Source organism: Corvus moneduloides, chromosome 16 (assembly GCF_009650955.1).
Source record: "Corvus moneduloides isolate bCorMon1 chromosome 16, bCorMon1.pri, whole genome shotgun sequence".
NCBI classification, from domain to species: domain Eukaryota; kingdom Metazoa; phylum Chordata; class Aves; order Passeriformes; family Corvidae; genus Corvus; species Corvus moneduloides.
In genome coordinates this window covers 11,559,527-11,580,397 of record NC_045491.1, presented here as the reverse complement: position 1 = coordinate 11,580,397, position 20,871 = coordinate 11,559,527, and the positions used below count along the sequence as shown (strand labels likewise).

General features: G+C 39.4%; 1 protein-coding gene across 5 annotated transcripts in view; it reads left to right on the top strand.

Annotated features, from left to right (window-relative positions):
- Positions 1-370: 370 nt before the first annotated feature.
- The window catches only part of CIITA (class II major histocompatibility complex transactivator), a 28,325-nt gene continuing 7,824 nt past the window's right edge, over positions 371-20,871 (top strand). The window contains exons 1-14 of one of the 5 annotated variants that reach the window (XM_032126235.1): positions 371-427; positions 5,937-6,076; positions 7,744-7,857; positions 8,286-8,345; positions 9,692-9,775; positions 10,354-10,413; positions 13,058-13,207; positions 14,352-14,492; positions 14,627-14,683; positions 15,453-15,512; positions 16,663-16,728; positions 17,174-18,881; positions 18,992-19,165; positions 20,019-20,090. In XM_032126235.1, the coding sequence (XP_031982126.1) occupies positions 5,950-6,076; positions 7,744-7,857; positions 8,286-8,345; positions 9,692-9,775; positions 10,354-10,413; positions 13,058-13,207; positions 14,352-14,492; positions 14,627-14,683; positions 15,453-15,512; positions 16,663-16,728; positions 17,174-18,881; positions 18,992-19,165; positions 20,019-20,090 (2,873 nt within the window). In that variant the 5' untranslated portion in view covers positions 371-427; positions 5,937-5,949. Of the gene's footprint in view, positions 428-461; positions 656-760; positions 862-1,818; positions 1,923-5,936; positions 6,077-7,743; positions 7,858-8,285; positions 8,346-9,691; positions 9,776-10,353; positions 10,414-13,057; positions 13,208-14,351; positions 14,493-14,626; positions 14,684-15,452; positions 15,513-16,662; positions 16,729-17,173; positions 18,882-18,991; positions 19,166-20,018; positions 20,091-20,871 lie in introns of those variants that run through there. The other 4 variants (XM_032126237.1, XM_032126239.1, XM_032126238.1 and 1 more) reach the window with 4 other exon arrangements.

The following is a 20,871-nucleotide window of genomic DNA, read 5'->3' as shown; positions in this document are numbered from 1 at the left end:
GAATAATACTACAAAAAGTATTTGTTCATTCTAGAGTACAGTCTCTTTTATAATTAATTTCTGATTTGTGTAGGTCAATGCATGAAAACTAAGCAAGTAATCTTGCAGATCACCACAGAAGCAGCTATAGGCATCATGAGAGGAACACTCATGAATAAACTTGGTTTTCAAAAGGTTGTTTGTCTTACACAGGTAGGCATGGCAAGGTAAGTGAAGATTAGATGAATAAACATTCTGTCGGATGCTGCTACATTGTGAACACCATGTGTAAGCCCGACAAGCTCCTGTTTCATAGAACATCCTACTTGTCATTTTCAGCCAATGGCAAGAGACCCTTGCATGAGAGGCAAAACTAATTTTGTATTGGTAGATTCTGTGAACATGGGAAAGACACTTTCACTTCTGTTACACCAAGTGGAGCTGCAGGGTAAGTGCCCACATGCTGCTGGCTTTATTCTTACTGATGGACTGTTTAACAGCATGGCTTTGGAACAGATTTGAACTGGAATGAAACAGGAGTTGAAGAATTTGGGAAGCAATAGAAATTGTTACTGTCAGCTCTCATCCAGTTCTGGCTTCCAACCAAATAAATTGATCTTTTCCTAATTAGTGACAAGATCAAGCTCTTCTTAGCAGGGACAAGTAACCAGTAAAGGTAACACTGCTAGTTATACTGGGGCTGCTAGAAGGGAGGTTCCTCTTAATTTTCCTCTTTGGAATTCCCCCTCTGAGTGTTCTGATTCTTGTTATTTCCTCCTTTCTACTGTCGCTTTCTGTTAGCCCTGGGCAGGGCTGGCAGTTCTCATCATTTTTTGGTACTGAATCCAGAGTGATAGAGCAGGAACTGTCCACTTTCTTAAGGTCAGTTTTTCTTCAACCCTTGAATGCATGCTTTTTTCATGGTAAATTCATCTTACCTTGCTTTTTGTACATATTTGTAGTTGAAGTGTGTCAGTATTTGGACTTGTGTTGCTTGAAATACTAGTAGGATGATGTCTGAATGTGGGTGAAATTTCAGAGAATTTTTTGTGATTTTGTTTTGTGGCTAGTCCTGCTACTTGCTGAAAAAGTTGCTGTAGTTTGTTTCAGACTTTGTTAAGAATTTTCTTCTTTTGTAAAAATGTTGTGCCTATGGAAAGCGAAACTGAGAATCATTGAAAGAAGCTGGCTTATTTCCATTTTTTCACAAATCTGGCAAAACAACCTAGAGCTTTACTTTCCCCTTGAGCTGGGCTGAAATTCTGTCTTGAAGAAAGCCATTGCATTAAAATCTAGACAAGTATCTGCTGTGATGCTTTACTTTATCTTACTGCTGGGATGGGAGAGCTGGGCACAGCTGTGACGCAGGAGGCAGTAATGGACATGAAAGGCAAATTCTGCTCTAAATCACAGCTCTGACACCTGCAGGGCACTTATTACAGCTCTGCCTGAACTTGTCCATCTCCAGCAGCAGATGAGTAACATTGTTGGTTCTGAGCTAAGCTCATTGAAAGGCAAAAACTCATTTTGCCTGATATTTATGCTTTTTTAAACTTCTTTAAACTCATCTCTAAGGGAGACAAAGAATAATGTGGCTGGATATAGATATGGGGTTTTTTTCAGCACCATCTCTGTTTTTCTTTCATTTTAGACTATGAAGTCTGTGGAAAGTAACACCATTCCATCAGAAAGATAAAGACTTTTAGCAATAGTAGTATCTCTTCTTGAGCTGGGTAATAAAATAGAAAAAGTTAAACTGGCTTTTCAGTGTTTAAGTTTTTTACAGACCTGAAATAGAAACGGAAACCTTCAAAGCTAAATATAAATTGATGTGCATTACCTGCATTTTATAAATAATTAGGGCATTTCTGAAAGGAAAAATCTCTGTGGTACCTGTGGAGCAGAGGAACTGTCAGTCATTTATTTGGGGAGAGGAAAAGGAGGTAAGTGATTGGAACATGGAGGGAATTCCATCCTTCCTCACTGCTGGCTTTCCCACCTCCCAAAGAACCTTGTCCTAAAACATTGACTGCAGCAAAAGCCAGGAAACAGCCCTGCCTTTGGGGGAGTTCCTTGTGCCCCTGACATGACCCTGGGGGGGGGCAGAGAAGATGAGAGAAAACTTTCTAAAGTTGGTGAAAGAAAACAAGGCTATAAAATTGTGGCCAACAATACTGAACTTTTCAGTATTTGAAAGTACTTTTAAATCAAAGTACCGATGTTTCACTGGACTCCTTAGTTACAGCTTGATATAGCCTGCTTTTTGTCAGCTTGTTCACTCAGACTCATGTGTAGCACTTAATGGGTCTGGGGTATTGCAGGAAAATAGGATTTGTTCAGCAATCTTTGTATTTAATTTTTCAACTTGCTGTCTTCACAGCAGTCCCACTCTCTAATTTTTCTGTAGTCTAGAACTTGGAATGTTATGAAAGACTTGGATGTTATGTCATCCTCTGGTTAAAAATGTGTGATTTGCATGGCACTACTACTCTTTTCTATGAATTGTCCTCAGCTTCCTAAACTGGTCCAAAAGTTAAATTGGAGGGGGATTTCCTCTGTTCCTAAAATGACTTTACAAATTTTCGTTTTCTTAACCTCTGTACTCATGTGGGAGATTTATTGCCTGTTAGTTCATATGTCAACAGAGGTTTGGGAAGGAAAGCCCCTGACAACTCTCCTCAAATCTCCTCTCCTTTACCTTTTGGCCTTTATAATCCTTTTTTCTCTTAGATAACATTTGATTTCAATTACTAACAGACCCCATGGCCTGGAATCTTTAACATGTTGACCCTTTAAAATATAAGACAAGATGAAATAAAATTATTTGGGAAAAATAATGAATCAAAATTACCTCCATTACGTTTAGAAATCTAAAATGCCCCATCTAGCTCTTATGATTAATATGTGATTTAAGTGAACATCTGCTCCTTCTTTGTTCTTGTACAGAGATGTTCACTGTTTCTTTCACTACTTCTCCAGAATTTTTAATTCATATGGTATCACTGGAACTCTAAAAGAGCATTGAAAAAAAGCATTGTGAGTCTTGGAAGTGAACCATATTATTATGCCAGATATGCAGGATGCAGAGCTAAACCAAATGCATCCTAAGTAGAGACCTGGCAGTGTCAGGTGTGCCCAGTCACTGCAGAGGTGGCACAAAGAGCACGTGGGGCTGCCAAGTGTGGCCATGCAGCCAGAGCGTATCGGCTGCTGGGGAAAGGAGGTGTTATTTAAGGATTTAAAGAACAATATTTGTCTTAACCAGCGTCCAAACCACAAAGGATTGAACTCTCTGAATGGCATGGAAATACATTTGGAAGTACGTCCTGTCTCGCCCCCACCCAGCACGTGCCCTTTGCGCATGGAAGCCTCGCAGGTGGCCCTGGGGACTCCTGTCCTGAAGGTCCCTGCAGGCTCTGCCTTGCTCCTGCTGAGAGCTGGCTCTGGCCTTCACAGCCCTAACACAGAAATTATCACAAAATTTTTTAGTCCTCTGGCATGAAACTGTGCCAGACACCCATTTTGGCAGCATTGAGTCCCATGAGACCCCAAAGGGAATGTAATATCAGTAAACTAAGTTAAAATTATGTATGAAACAACAGAGGAAGTGCTGAGCAGTACAGAGCTTATTCACCCTTCACCTCAGACGGGACTGCTGAGATGCTGTGACAAAAAAAGCGGAAACTCTGAGAAAGGAGACGCTGTTGTAAACAAGCTTGGTAAACGCCTGGTTTCATTTTGTGTGCTTCAGTTACAATATGCAGCAAAACACTTGCTGTCCCTGACATGTAATTTTCCTTGCCTCTGACTCCTCTCCATGTAGAAATTTCCATCTTTCAAAAACTTGCTTCTTTATTCACAATGTATTTTCCATGGTGGAGCTATCTTTTTAATGCAGCAGAATACAGCTGCTATTAAAAATTTGTTGATTCAGATACCAAAAGAAATCCCAGGATCCTAAATCCAGTGTAGTCAATAGAGAGACAGCTATGTAAAGATTTGTGTCAAAACCAAAAAATGAAGAAAAAATACCAGAGCTGAAGGCCAGTCAGACTCATGAAGCAAAAAATGGCAAGCAACCAAGTTCTTCATTTTTGAAAGAATGGCAATCTTCATCTTGTTAAGGTAGAAGAGTATGTTTCTCTCACTCCTGTGCACCTGAGCGATACCATCTTTTACATTCTAATTTTAAGCTCTGTAGCCAGACCTGACTCTGGCAAGACTTTCCCTTGGTTGCTTCCTGACTTCTTGACCATTGTATTCCATTACTTAGGTATTTATCCACAGAGAGATGCTATTGAAAGAAAAGTTAAAAAATAGAAAAGCTCTTATGACTATGAATTAGTTAAAGCTTAGTATTTCCATGAAGATTAAGTAGGCCTACTCAGTTTCTTTCCCTAGGATGTGCCCTGTTCTTTGTGTGCTGTAATCAAGCAGTTTGGCAATCACTGAACTTGGAATGATAGATTTGGCTGTCTTGCATTCCCCTTAAGCCTTCTGCCCAATTTCTTCTCTGACTCTAACCCCAAAATTGTATTGGCTTATTCTTCAACAGCTTTGTTCACACAGTTGGAGGCTCAGCATTCTGAAAGGCCCTGTTTAATTTGTCTCTTAATTCAAAAAACGGGAGGCGCAAAACAAAGTGTTGCAACAAACTGAAAGTTTAATCTGGTGTGTTTGTAACCTCATTCTTGGTTCTTATGTAGGTTTCTCAATTTCTGCTTTCCATTTATAGCATGTCAGGCAATAATACCAAATTTTTGTAATCTTGGTAATGTAGTGAGGCCATAAAACATGAAAAAGGAGAGCTATCTTAGTGCAGGCTATTTCTACTCATGGAAGCACACCATGTTCACCTGCTTTTCAAACTTCTGGCTCTAGATTTTGGCATTTTCTGCAGCAAAATGCAGAAATATCCATTTCCCAGCTGTTCAGAGGGACAACCCCAGAGAGGGGTAAGAGGAATGAAGATGAGTTTATGAGCACATGGTACTGTGTGATGAGGTCTGCTCTGCCTTCTTTCATCACAGCTGTAGTGTTAGCTGTATTTCTCTTTTACCATGTTGCAGGTAGGTTTCATGGTACAGCAGTTGCTCCATGTTTGCACACCTCAGGAACAGAGACAGATGCAACCAGGGACATCAGTGGCATTCTGCTAAGGGCAGAGTATTTGAGAGCCATTTATTAGATATTCTTCATTGCAAAATATCGTACTTGATGCCAAGCTGAAACTTTCCATGGTTGTGGTGTGTGGATACCTATTTAAACAAGATATAGTCTGAAAAATTTACTGGGTTTTCTTTTCATCCTGACATTTCAGCATTATGGTGGAGTAAGTCATTTGGATCACCAGCCCAGGTGGCATTCACACCAGTGATCTGTAAATACTGAAGAGCCAATAATTGGGTTTGAAATAATTGGATAAAGATGATGAATAAGTAACATGTAGTTTTATTCTATACTTGTGGAATATCCAGGAGGAATGTTTGAACTGATTCTAGTGTCTGTTGCAGTAACTGGAAGATAATAGAAGGGAATTTACAATGATGTGGAGGAAAAGATAAACTTTATCAAGAAATGTAGCTTCTGGATTCTTCCCTCATATTCACTGTAGTCTTCTAATTTCCCTGTTACCTGCTGGATTTGTGTATCATTTACATCCTGATAAGATATACAGGGGTTGCCACTTGTTCAATACTTGGCACTTTTGGTCCAGGTGGTCAGACTGCAGTATCCCACTCCTCTCACTGGAGTAAAAGATAGGTGAGTCTCACTGCAGGCTGTCTCTGGATCTGTAAGTAGCTCAGGGTTATAATTCAATGCAGGTCTTGGTAAGAAATGCCAGCTCTCCAGCTTCAGGATCTGTCTTGCCAACAGAAAACCACAGCGCAGGACTTGTTTTGACTGACAAAAGCTGTGGCTGTGTCATAGCTAACTGCTGTGTAATTTCATTTCAGACAAAGACAAACCATGGATTCATTATTTGTGCCTGAAAATGGCTACCTTGATTTACTGCACAGTGATATCGATCCCTTGCATCTGTGTGCTTTCCTTGATCCTAAGCCATCCGGAGACGAAGAAGGTGACTTCTCTACCGGTTAGTAAAACACTAAAAAATGCTTGATTGGTTTAGTCCTCATGCTGTAAGTTATTGCCGTCTCCTCTCAGCTACAAAGCCATCTAATGGCAGTTTGTCATGGTGACTGAGTTAAATTCTACAGGCACTTGGTGTCAGGATATGGTAACTTTTGTGTCTGTACATACAATGACTGCTTCCAGAAACTATCATGTTTTTAAACTGTACATATTTATAGCATCCTGCTCAGTCAGTCTAAGAAAACACACTGTACTGTCACTCATCAGGGCATGACAATGTCTTTCATTTGGATATCATTCCTGAAAGTATTTTATTTGAAAATGTTCCTGTCATAAGCTGGCTAAGTGTAATTGTCAACACCTCTGTGGCTTGAAGCCAAAAGTTCCGCAAAACAGAGACTTTTAGATGAGTTTGTGATGAAGACAGTCCACAAGCAAACAGCATTTCATTGCCTTCTGAGATCCTAAGGCACCAAAACAATGGACTTGCATTACCAGATGCCATTTTCCAGCTCTTGCGGGCACAGTGATTTTATGATTTTTATGAAGAGGAGACAGCAGAAGGGCCAGGGTGTAAAGATGATAATTTCTTGCACTTCAGTTTCTACAGATAATCAGATCAGAAGATTGCCCTGGCTCTTAAACTTTGTGCTCCTGAATTTGCAGACTTTCTGCTCTCCCTGAGTACTATTTTAAAAGTATGAAAGTATATCTGTGGTATGGTGAATTAGCTGAGCTTATTTTAAACAAATGAGCTAGACCGTGGATTGAGAGTGGCAATGAGAGGAGAAGAACTGATGCATGTCAGATATGAAGTCTCATAGCTCCCAAATAGGTGGAAAATGTTACCAAATTGGAGCATTGTGTCTTTCATGAGTGACCAGTGCCAGTAGGCACACAGGCAAATCAGTGGAGAACTGAGCACCAGAATCTGGAATCATCTTTGTGATTGATCATTTCCCAGGTTGGGCTTTTCCCTCTCAGCTTCTGACTGTTAAAAACAGCTGCAAGAGTGTTTTTTACTCTTGCTCAGTGACTTGCTCCACTTGCTCAGAGACTGAAAGTAGGATGAATTAGGGGTCAAGCACTGACTCTTGTGCTATCACAGGTGTTTCACTGGTTGGAATACTTTTTAGCCTTAGCAATGTCGGAGATGATGTAGGTAAATCAAACATCATCAGGACATGACACCAGTTACTGGAAGCTGGGCATCTCTGCTGTGAAGGTGTTAGCATGGTCCCTGGCAAGATTTTAGCCTTGGCCAACTAGCAGCTTCACAGGCAATTTGCAATGCAGTTCAGGGATTAGAATGGACGCAGCATTGTTCTGAACAGGGGATCTGGATGATACCACCATATCCTGAAGGGTAAGAAGGTTTAATAGACTGCATGGGTCTGGGCTTTATTGTCATAGAATGGATTCAGGAAGTATTTTATTTACTAGGAGAGAGAAGGTCTCAGAATTTAGCAAAAGAAAAGTGCTGACTTCTAGGAGACCATGAATTACTGAGAATTCAGTTCTGTTCCTCCTTAGCCAACATACAATGAAAAGCCAAAGCCTTCTGCTGAAGTAACAAATCTGCTTGTTCTTGCATGTCCTGCTATCTGGCTTTTTTACTGCTTGGTAATGGCATTCACTGAGACAGTGCATATTCCTTTTTAACTCTAGATCTTGAAGTTGATGCCAGCAGCTATGAACAGTTAAATAATGTGGATTTCCCATGTGAAAATGGAGATGCGTTGTACCCCTGTTCCAACACCACAGATGCATATGCTAAAATAGGTATGAAAGCAATTGTTGTTTTTTAAATAATTATTTTACAATCACTTGCTATAGCGATTTCTTACAAATTCTATTCTCCATCTGAAGCCATGGCATTTACTCAAGTAGCCTTTCCCTCATGCATGGTAGATCTCATTTAGAGTACCTGAACCTGTGCGTTGTGGGGAAACTGATTAACAGTCGTTTGTGGTTGTTGGGGGAAAATCTCTCTATTAATGTCTCCTTTTGCTTAACATTTCCTGTCTCAACTTCTCCTTTCTTGTGATCTTTATTTCCTGAACAACAAGTTACAAGAAAAACTTAATTTAACTCTTCAATTTTACTTACACTGCAGAGTTCTGTTAATGAGAATAAGAATACAAGAGTTTTGCTGTGACGTTTACTGTATCATTACTGTGTTCCTCTTTTTTTTTTTCCTTTGTTGCTAGCTGAATTAGTAGAATATGTGCTCAAGGATCAGCAGGAGAAGCAGGTCGAAGACATTTTTGGTAAGATCAATACGGCAAAGACTTATTTTCTCCATGATAATGTTCTGGCTGACATGTGCTTCATCCCCCCAGTTTGAACACAAGTAAAGTTTCTATATATCTGGTATCTTCTTTTTTCCCTCTGGATACAGTGTCCCAGGTTTTCCTTGGAAAACTGAGGATTTTATGCATTTTTGCAGGCCTTTCTCAAAGATGGCAGTTTTGTCTCTGACCAAGCTGCTGATCATGTCACCATAGCCATAGAATATGCACAGCTTAATTGTCCAGTGCAGTAATACCCTCAAGTAGCATCACACTTACTCTGAGCACAACAGGGATGATACACAGAAGTTCCCAGAACACTTTGCATGTGTATAAATACAGTTCACACACACTGATTTCTGTCCAGGATGCACAGAACTGCCTGAGGAAGCGTGTCAAGTTTTACTTCTCACCCTGATCAGTACATCAATGCTGTAATATATATATAGAAAATATATTTTCTATATATATATTATATTTTTATGTATAATAAATCAGTCCTTCATCCATCCTTGACCAGAGACATTGCTTAGCTTGTGGTACCAAATTGTTGTTTTGATAACAGCACAAATACAGCTATTTGCTATTCCAGAACAGATATATCAATAGGTGGCTGTTGAAAAATCCATAGAGTCAGAAGATTCACAGAATATCTGTATAGCCTGTTTTATGTTTGAGCAAAATAATTTGGATTAATTTACCAAAGGTCAGTCCTTCCTTAGAATAATTCTGGCTGCAGGAAGCTCACATGGCTTTTCAAATGATTTGTACTGCTCCCTGGCGTGTTTAAAATTTGGGGGGGGTTTGCACTTAATGGCAATATTTTTATTTGTTTTAGAAAAAAACAGGATACAATATTAGTACTTAAGTATTTTCCAGTAAAAATATGGTATGGATAGCTTCACAGTTCTTGCAACACAGGGTATGAAATCTTTTTAGAACTCTGTCTCTTAAAGGATCTAATCCCTTTAGTACATAAATTGAGTAGTACTGAGATCACACTGTGGTACAGCTGCGATTTTTTATCCTTTGCTCATCATTAGAGCATTGAGAAGTAGTTATGTTTTATTAGCCACTGAATTTATAGCAGTAGATTAATAGTTTGCAGTTCAGAAATTAACACAGGGTGACAAAGTTGCATTCTGAGCTCTGTGGGCTTTCTAAAATCATATGGACCTGGATACATCTTTTATTGCATGATTTGGTTTTTATTTGGAGCATATCTCATCTTTGCTTTCTGTTGGTGTGTTTCTCTTGTTTTTACTTCTCTCTGTAATTTTTTAGGAGAACAAACATTTACATTTGGCCATATTTCATGTTTTTAGCAGGGAACCTTATTTTGGATGACATTGCTGCTGAAAACACTGAGAAATTTCCTGACATAAAGATGCAGACATGTCTTAAACGAAGTAAGTGTAAAACAGTGAGATTTGAAAGGCTTTGTGCCCGAGTTCTAAACTTGCATTACAACCCCTTGGCTTTAGCAGAGCCCCAATGCACTTGTCATGCAGTTCTTCACTGACACCACATGTGCTTCCTCTGTCTTTGTTCACGCTCATGGGCTGGAACTGAAAGCAGCTCTTCCAAGCGTAGAATTTACAGTTCGCAGAATTTGTTGTCCTGTAACATAACATTAAACATGTTATATTTCTTTGCATATTTGTCATCCTTATGACAGTGTTGACTTTGTTTTCAGTGTATCTGTAGCTTAGCAAGCATTGGCTGAACAATTGCCTCTTTAATAGCAGGAACAACAGCAAAAATCTTTGGCACAAAAATCTACAGCCTAATTAAAACTTCACAGTCAGAGTGAAATAACATGAGGCTTTTCACATTCATTTTTATACACTAGACCTGTACAGTTCTGAAACAGCTGAATTGAAACTGATAACACCCCCTTCTACTTTAAAAAGTTAAAATAAGTTTCATGGGGTAAACTTAAAATTACCAAAATTTTGTCACTTACTATAACCTTTCTATTTTTCAGCCTTCTTAGGCTCTGCAGAGAGTTACTGTGATGCTTCAGAACCCAAATATAAGAAAATTGGTAAGTCACTGGCTGAATAGGAAAAGGCTATTAAACATATATTGTCTCATGTTTCAAAATATCATCCTCTGTTAGGCATTGTAACTAACTTCTAGAAAAGGTTTGCTCTCATAGATTTGGTGATTTTGATCATCATGCATTTTCATGCTTCTGCAAAAATCACATTTTTATATTTCTCTGATTAATTCATGATATAACAAATCTATGTCCTCTTATCTGCAGGTATTAAATTGTGCATCTTAGCATCAGTTACATGGTAGCCTAGGAAAAGTTGGATCCTTATGCTTCAAAAGTACATGTTCCTGCCAGGTGATAGGAAAATTACTTGCTTAACATCAGCAAAGGCATAGTTGAGCTTTCCTAAATCCACATGAGAGAAGAAAGCAAAATAGTGGAGAAGTGGGTCAGCGCCAAATTTTGTAAATTTTATCAAGTACACCTTTTTTTTCACTGGATTTTTGGAAGATGTCTGACTTGGAACAAAGAGGATCAAACCCAGGAAATGCAAAGCTATGAGCTGAGTCATGTTACCCATCATGCTCCGCATGTCCTGGGTTTGATCCTCTTCATTCCAAGTGTGACATCATCCAAAAATCCAGGGAAACATCCTAGTGAAAATAATAACTGTGAAGAGATAATTTCTTGGCCCAGTCCATGCTGTAAAGTCCTTTAAACCAAAGAAAGAAAGGGAGAAAGGGAAATTTCTGGGTTTTGCACATTGTTTGACCATCTACAAGACAACACCTGGGGCCAGCAGGCAGGCTAGAACTTGTTCCTTAGGTGTAAACTGCTGCTTACCCAAATGTAGCCTAAACGGATATTTCAGGCGGAGCTAAACCAGCAAAATACTCTTCCAAAATCCATGTGAGAGCAACCAGTTGTGACTATTTTATATTGTGTTTTGAATGGACCTATTACTCATTGTATGCCAGCACACCTCACAAGCCTCCTAAGGGGAACTCTGACTGTATCAAACCCTAGGGGCCATGTACATGTCAGGCAGGGCAGCCAAACCAGTGTGTAATCTAGAGATTCATCCAGAGTGCTTGGATCTTGGGACTGCACCTCAGCACAATTCAGGTAAGGAACTGGCATAGACTGCATGAAAGTCATAGAGAACATACATGTGCACCATGACTGTGACCCAAGCTGGTTTTTCAGTGTTCTTGTGGAGTTCTGAGGGAGTGATGAGGGAGGATTGAGCAGAATTAGCTGTGAAAAAATATGTTTGCTAGCTCTGGGAAGGTTATCAGAGTTTTTACTGAACTGGTGCCTGCTAGTTGTAGCTATTTAGACACAGGTGAAGTTCCTGGCAGTTAGTACCCATTAAAAGTACTTTCTATTTGCTTAAGTTCCTTTACTGATTTGGCACTTTTAAAAGCCCTTTCTGCCACACCAACAATAATAGTTTACCATAAGGAAATGGCACATCAGTTCCAAATGCCTCACCCTCCAGAACCTGCATTCCAGTGGAAAGTATCATTACAGAGCTAACAGGTGCTTTGTAAAGCTGCACCTATCCTTTTGCTGGAAGTCCTTAGAATAGGAGAAGAGAAGGTTTCTCTACTGTCCTTGACCCAATGAAGGTGCTGAGGAAGGAACATATACATAATTCAGTATAAGTACTGGGTAGAAAAAATCCAAATGACAAAAAGATGAGCTACTTGACAAATTCAGGGGTTTATTTAACCTGTCACAAGTGTCACAGTATGATCCTGCAAAAGCAAATGCAGCAGCTCTTCAGAGGTGTAAGACTACTTACAGTAAAGAGAATAATGTGTATTAGAGCTCAAAGTAGTAAGCCAAGGATTATATTCTTCCAAAGGAATCGAATGAAATAGTGGCACATACCCCAGAAAGGTTTGTAGCTCCTGATAAAAACATCAGACCACAGAAAGTGATGAAATACAGACTTACTTGTTGCAGCTAGATAGGAGAGGGAAGGAAAAAGCAAATCCAGTTCTGAGAACAGGGGTGTGGCAAAACCAAGGAAACTAGCAGACTAATTCAAATAAGCAAGTGTGTCTTACTTGATTTGTAAGAATCTTTTGGTAGGCAGATGAAATTGTACAATGCACAAGTCTCTCTCCCCATTTGTCCTGTTCTTGGAGGGAAAAATGTGCTGCAGACAAGATGCATCTTTAAAAACTCTTTGGGAGACACTTAACACACACTAGTTGTCCTTACAAGCACTGTAGTGTCTAAGTAGGGAGTCAAGGTCCCCAGTTTATTGCTCTTGGGCCTCTCTACTCTTGTGCAATATTGAGACAACAAACTGTGCTTGGAAAATTGGTACAGCTAGTGTAAGACCTTGTTATGTCTTATCTGTCAATCATCCATGTGTAAGATCATGTACATCTAGAAATAAGACAGACCAGGAAAGATGAAGAAAAAGAAAATTTAAACAGTGAACTACTGAGAAGAAAAAGTGATCTACTACAGAATTTAATAAATACATTTTAGATTTTGAAAGCTAAATACTTTCCAGAAAGCTATTGTAAATTGTTCTTGCTTTTGGAAAATCAAAACACAGCTGATCAGAATCAAGTGGTTTATCGTATTTACTGAGACCTCTTCTTTGGTTCCTTTAACTTCTACCAATGAGACAACTTTTTTCCTTTTGTTTTGCTGTTTTATTTTAAAGTGGAAGTCCCTGCAGTGTCTGCAGGGGATGGCAGTTTCTTTGCTATGCCTTTCAACAGCCATCCCGTGAGCTGCACCTCCCTAACTAACCAGCACATGTCCTTTTCTGTTCCTGCTGCCCATGGACTGGAAAGAAGCTTCATAATTTCTGGTACGTAGAGTACAGCTGTAGGTGTGCACTTGTGCACAGGCTGATTTACACAAGGGGAAAACTCTTATAAATCTTGACATTGATTATGAGCAGTGGCAGAAAAAACGGGTATGGCAGCTGTTTCAGTCAAGCACTTAAAAGTGTGGCACTCACTAAAAGATTGAAAAATATTCAAGGGAATTGCCCCTAATGAAATAAAATTAATCTTTCATTTAAGTGGTGCAGGTTATAAGAGAATAGTTATTTACTATATGCTAATCTAAGTAATTACTTGTCTTAAGAACAGGAAGTCACAAAATTTTTGCTAATAAGCTTTAACTTAGTTCCAATTTCTTTTTCACCCAGAGGTTTGTAAAGGACTGAGGGATAATTACATTTGCAACAGTAGAGCAAAATCTAGGCTGTGATTTAGCTCATAAAAGCTGAGCAGTAATCTCACTGATGGGCTGTGTAGCCACCTGGTCTGGGCCATGCTGGGTAGCAGAGGGTGCTCATGGTACACTGAGAAGAGCTAATGACAAAGGCCCAGTTCAAGACCTTTCTCTGCTAAATCTGTGCTGGTATGGAACCAACAGCAGTGTGTAAGTTGGAAGCCTTGAAGTACCTGAAGCAAGCCGAAACAGCATAAAGTAGCAGAAGAAATTCTGTCCCACCTACAGAAACTCAGAGCTATGGCTGATTAAGTTGCAAGCACTGAATCATCAAAAAACGTTCCCAGTGTGGGTTGAGAGGGAGGATGCTTGTACAACTTGCATGATGTGCAGTTATGTGGGAAGGATGTAGTTCATAGGAAGGTAAAATTAATGCAGATACATACTATTTACACATTTTCTCTTTTCTGGATCTCTGGCTATACATTTACAGACTTTGCCCGAAGCACTTTTCCTTATAATGATAGAATTTCTCTTTAGACTATGAAAAGCAGTGACTCCTAAAAGCTGGGTAATCCCTTGTATTTCATGCTCATCACACCTTGTAAGTGTTTTTTCTTTAATGGATTCTATGGACCTTATGTGATCCTATGAATTCTCCACAGGGAAGCTTTGCCTAGAAGTGGCCAAAAAGGATAATTAGCTTTTAGAAAGCTTTTTCTTTCTTATAAAGCTCTAAAAACAGAAGAGTAATTATTCTGCACTCATTTCAGGATTGTCAGAACCTTTGACCTCAGAGTGCCTACCACTCGGTATGACAGGGTACCAAGAGAATCCAGGCTTTGCAGGTCCTCCTCAGCAGATATTTAACTTTGTTCTTGAAAATGCCACATCTGATGTTATAGTATATCCAGGTAAGAGCAATAGCCTTTCATCCACATAAAAAGGCATAAAGTGCTAAAAAATCAATGCTGCCAACAGCAGCATTGATTAAATTCAGTTACTGATAGCTATGATATGCTGAAAACTGTGCTTTGTTTCTTGCCAGTGCTGACATCTTCTATGGAAACATTCGTATCTCCAAGTTTTCCAGTTAATTTATGTGGTAAGTAGAAAATTGGGGGTTATATATGTACAGCACTTTGAACTGGGAGAGGAACCATATTGCTTCTACTCGAAGTCAGTTCTCCCCTCCAGGCTTTACTCTTATTGACCTCATTGAGGAGAATAAAAATTGATGGCATTTCCTTCTTTGTATTGATCACTGGCTGCTTAGTCTGATCCAGAACAAAGTGCAGATAAGGGTTGTAGAGCTATAGGTTCAGCAGCCAATCCACTGTGTTTGCTATGACATCAGTTTCTGGAATAAGTCATGTTTAGTTAAAACAGTTCAAATCCCAGAGTGCTGGAGCACCCTCAGAAAGGGAGAGATGATCTGATGCTGGCATGGCCTGAGCATCTTAAATGCTTGGTACTCGCAGCCAGACTGCAGCCAGCTCCCATGGAAGCCCCAAATCCAACCTGATAACAACTTATTTAACTAAACAATACTGTAGCCTAATGCACAGAGAGGATTATAAAGAAATCAGAGCCATGGTCAGGATAGAAAAGTCCCACTTCAGGTAACAAACTTTCCTGAGACACTTTTCTTCCAGCCCTCAGAAAGCTGTTGGAACCTGAAGTTTGATGTTGTTTCTGGTCCCTGTGCCCAGTACGGGGGTTTGTTGCCCTCTGGTGGCTTCCACCACCCCAAAAGCAAAAGTGTAACGTGGAGATATGAGGCAAATATCCCTAGGTGTGGGGAAGTCTTTGTAAATTGTATATACAGTTTATGTGAATAAACAGTGCTGATAATTCCCACTGATTTACTGCAGCACAACACACGTATGCCACAAGCCTTGGAATTCCAAATGAAGCAGCAGAAGAATTAGCACGTAAGATGCCAAGCCAGTTTATTTTCCTTTTTTAAAAATTATTCACTCCTGACTGATTTGACCAGTTTCCCATCTAAATGTCTCATTACAGATTTTTTTTCTGTTCTTCCATTCTATTTTCTTATTTAATAAAATAAACAGTAAATCAAAACCAGACACTTGCACAACTCTATTTAATATCTTTCTTACTGGAAGTCTGTGGTGCTTCCCTTTTAGAAGCAACTCTGAACTCAAACCATTCTGAAAGTTGCTGGTACACAGGGCAGGAATTAATTTCCAGATCTCTGAAACTCAAAGATTTGTATTTCTTTTAGACCACATTCTACATCAAGATGATCAAGATGATATTATGGTATGAAACACATTTGTACATATTTAGGGAGATTTATCTGGTTTGATTTGGGTGATTTTTTTGCACACTTCTGCTGTGTGTGGTTACAAGACTCTGAGGTTGAGTTTGTTACAGCCTCTGTCAATTTAAATTCTGTCTTGCATCTGCAAAACTCTTCCTACCAAAAGTTCTGTCAAAACTGATACTCTGCAATTATTAATGTGTAGAAAATGTGCTCTCTCTGAAAAATTCCCAGTTTCTTTATGTAAAGCACACACTTCATCTGACCCAAGTGCAAAAGTCTGCAGGAGTTTGGAAACAAACAGGTGAAAAGAAAGAAAATCAGACAGCAGCAGGATTTTGTCAGGGAGAGTAATGGGTAAATACTGTTGCCAACTGTCTCTTCTCTGTGAATTTCATCCTTAGTGCTTGGTTACAAGGTGTAGAATAACAATAGGAAGCTATTGCTTTTGAAGACATACAGAAGCACTATGTGTGAACATGAATTTATCAAAACACTGACATTTGAAAAGAACAGTGGATGTCACCTGCTAATGGTAGAACTGCTTCATGCAACTGTCAGAACAGCTGTGGTTATGTTTGGTGCCATTCTGCCTCCAACAGTGCATGTCAGCAGAATTCTACTTGAGGGAGAATTTTTTTTCATTTTCCTTGTAAAATTAACAAATTATCTCTCTTACTCTGAATATATGCTGCAATGAACTTGAAAATTTGCATTAATCTTATTGTTAAAATTAGTAAAGCTGAATCATTGATTATCTAGGCATCTTCTTCAAGTATATTGTTTTGTTTTTCCAGGTTTAGAAAAGTCTCAAGAAGTTCAAGATTCCATAATTCCTTCTAAAGAACCTTTCAAAAGACCAGGTAAGTTTAAAACTCTTGAACTTAAACCTTCCAGTATTTTTTGGAAAAATATTCTGTTTCTTTCCATACAGAAAAGCTACTTGTAAGAGTCATTCAGCAATTTGCGAAGCTGTTCTGAGGGTCTGAGCACAATTCCTGGTTTCAAGATGTTAGACTTGGCTTCCTTTAGATATCTAGCTGTAGTAACTTCTTAGCAGGCCAGTGTACTTAGGTGGTTTTATCATCTCTAGAGAGAGCTCCAAAATTACTCAATTCATAGAGCTGAAAGTGTCTGTTGTGCCTGCACTTCTCAGCTGCAGTTGAATGGGGTAAATCCAGACCTATGGGCTTTATGGGAATGCCTGTGCTTTCACCATATTGCAATTAGGCACTTAAAGCACCATGAAATGATGTTGTAGTCTGTGGACTGGTTCCTTCAGTCTGTGTGTGCTCTTTATTTCTCTAGAGCAAGTGGAAACTTTCTGTTCATCACTTAAGGATTATTTCCGAGACACTTGCAAATCTGTGACCATGGAGCGGGAAGTAAATCTGGATCACCTGTTCATTGATGGGACACTTGTTCAAAGTCAAACTGAAACCAAGACTGGAAAGAATGGTGCAAAAGCAATTGAAAAGGAGCTGGTAACTTGCAACCTGCAAGACAAGGAAAAGACAGCCATTGATAGAAGCCAAATATTTCAAATCCCACCACATAAAGACTTAGAGACTAAAGTGATTGTGGTGCTGGGAAAAGCAGGAATGGGAAAAAGCATTCTCATTCAGAAGATCTGCCAGGACTGGTCCAATGGAGAGTTTTCTCAGTTTGAATTTGTATTTTGGTTTGACTGCAAACAAATAAGCTTGCCTGAGAAGCAATACAGCCTGAAGGAACTGCTGCTTGAATTTTTTGTAAAACCTCAAGAGGGAAGCACAGAGATCTTTGAGTATATATTGCAAAATCCGACTAAAGTCCTTCTGGTTTTTGATGGTTTTAAAGGATTGCATGATCACGAGAATTCTCCTCGTTGCTCAGCCAGCCAGCCTGAAAAGGATTTGTGCAGTATAAAGGAGCTGCTTTCAGGACTCATCCAAAAAAAGATACTCAATGGCTGTACTTTATTATTTACAGCAAGACCAAAAGACAAAATGTACCAGTGCATGTCCAAAGTGGATAAGACTATTGAAATAGTAGGATTTTCCCCTCAGCAGAGAGAATTGTACATAACCAAATATTTTGAAGAATCACCCTACTGTGATAGTGCACTGAATTTAATCAAAGAGTGTGAGTACTTGTTCAGTCATTGTTACAGCCCTGTTATGTGTAGATTTGTTTGTTTTCTCTGTGAGACAGTACTTGAAATGGGAGAGCAAAGTCTTCCTTCAACTCTTACTGAAGTCTTCCTGAAATTTTTTCAGCAGAAGATAATGCTTATGCAAACAGATGTTACAACCACACAAAATCAAGAGAGTCTTGCTACCCTAGCACGTATAGCCTGGTGTCTTGGAGAAAAGCACCAAAGCACCATGAAAAGTGATCTCCTTCCTTCTAAGGAAGTTAAAGAGTTTGCTCTGAAGTATGGTTTTTTCCTGCCATTTGCGCTCCCCAGACATTCAGATAGTGAAGAGGAGGAATTTGGGAGCACATTCTCTGATTTTGCCATTCAGAATTTCTTGTGTGCACTTCACCTTTTGTTAGCAGAAGAGCTCAAGGATAAAAATCTAACAAAGTACCTGTCTTTTCTATCCAAGAAGAAAAAACCTTATAACTGGTTAGATTTAATGCCTCGATTTTTGGCTGGTTTGATGTTTCTCCAGGATGACTCCTACTTCTGCTCTCTTTCAAATGAGGATGCAAAACAATCAACCAAGAAGCAGAAAACACTCTTGAAATACATTAGAAGGCTGCAGATTAATACCCTCTGTCCAGAGAGGTTGCTGGAGCTTTTACATTGTGTTTATGAAACACAGAACAATTATCTTCTGCAGCATGTGGCCTTAAGACTCGAGCCATACTTGTCTTTTCTGGGCATAGTTCTTACACCACCTGATGTCCATGTACTGCATTCAATTTTGAAAAGGTCAAGAAAAGAGTTTTCCTTGGATTTGCGAAACAGCGGCATTGACATGCAAGGGCTGCAAGCCTTGGTCAGCCTAAGGAATGTGACATCGTTCAGGTTGGTCACTCTGCACCCCATAGCATTATCCATAGCACTGTGCATAGATGACACTTTCATGCAACAACAGCAGTCACATCTGTTGGTTTTGCATGTTTGTTACTTCACAGGGCCTCCCTCAGTGACACAGTCGGGCTCTGGAAATCTTTAGAACAGACAAAAGACTACGAACTGCTGAAAGCATCCACAGAGAAATTTGTTCTTGATCCCTTTAAGGCAAAGACAATGAAGGACATCAGTGACCTCTCTGACCTTGTAGAGATGCAGGAGAAGATGATGAATTGGTAGGTTCATTTATGATCAAAACTTCTCTTACACCAACAATTTATGAAAACAGGGTTTCACTACCAGTGCTGGACAATGGAGTTGTCTGCTTGTCCAGAGGAGAAGTAACTAAGGGCAGTGCAAGCTTCTGTGTCATCTCAGGGGGCCCTCCTACCCTGATGTGAGGTGGCTGTCGTGGCAGGGAGGAGCAATGACAGCACCATGCACAGCAGTCATCAAAACTGCCAATAAAAAAGCCAGCTGTCATTTCTCTTTAATCTCTGGGTATGCCATCTTCCAATTGCTTTCAGTTACATAACTTGGGCTGATTCTTTCCCCCTGTAGCACCTGTGCATAAATGAAAGCCTGTTTTGCACTGGTCCCAAATGGCCTGAGTCAGTCCTTCAGCCCAGGAGGTAAAAGCTTGTGTTACATGGTCTAGAAACCCTGAGTTCCATCCTTGCTGCTGATGTAGCTAGGGGATTGATTGCAATTAAAGACATGCAGAAATAAAGTTCTGTTGTTTGGGGGTTTTTTTAATGATGACTTCAATTTTAACTCGGATGGAGTCTTTTGATTAAAATATAGACAAAACAGTTTAATGTTTGACAGAAAATAGCTGTTTTAGAAAAAAAATATTTTTACGTTTTATTGGAAAAAGAGCAAACATTTGCACTATGAAAGGCAATTATTGGATTGAAATTATTCAGTTGAAGAAAGATTGGAGCAGAAGTTACTGTGAGGTTTCCTGGTTCTTCAGTTAAGGCAACAGTGGTTTATTTTCTGTAAAAGTTTGCTAACAAATTATTTTTAAAGCATGGTTTTGGCTGCTAAAATATTTATCATACTCTGGTTCTACTGTGATTTATTTAGTGTGCAAGGAGCATCTGGTTGCACCCGCTATGAAATTCCTGCCATCAGAAACCTCAGGAAACTCGAATTTGCGTAAGTGCTAAACTTCTACTGATTGAGATGGTCGTGTTTAAAGAGGAGCAGTCATCGGTGTTGGCTACAGCCATTGCACTGATGTATAGTCAGCTTATGGTAAAGCATTAGGTAAACCCCATTTATTGCTATCTTGCTATTCTCTGAACTAAATTTATTAAGTTATGGCCAAAACTCAAAAAGCATAATTTCTGGCTCCTGCAGTGATACAGATCAACAGATCCACCAATTTTGTTTGGTTTTCGTACAAGTTATCTCCTTACCACCAGGTGTAATCTTGTGCCACACGGCATAAAACGTCTTGACTGTGATCCAACTACTTAGGAAATATTTTTTCCCCCAGAAACACTCAACTTTTCTACCTAAGACTTCTGATGTAATTTTCTGCCCTATCAGAGCTAAGGGCATGAGAGGATTACATCAGAGAATGTCTCCCAAATAAATTATTTAGCACCCTTTTCCTGGAAGACAGAAGGTTGACTTGGTAACACTACTTTAAAAGTGAGGTTTTAGTAACACTTCTTTCTTTTCCTCCAAACTGTAAGCAGCATCCAAGGCTATTCTATTGCTCAAAATATCATGCCATAGCATGGGAATTCGTTTGGGCAGAAATTGCAGCAGTGCAATGGAGAATTCTCATCAGGTCCTGTTTCCTGCTCTGCAGATCTAACCCAACCTGGGACAGCTATGCTTGGCCTCACTTCTGATTTTATGCTGCTTTCTCTCCTCCTTTCCTCTTCCTATTTCCCTTTATTTAAATTTTGTTCAAAATTCTAATCCT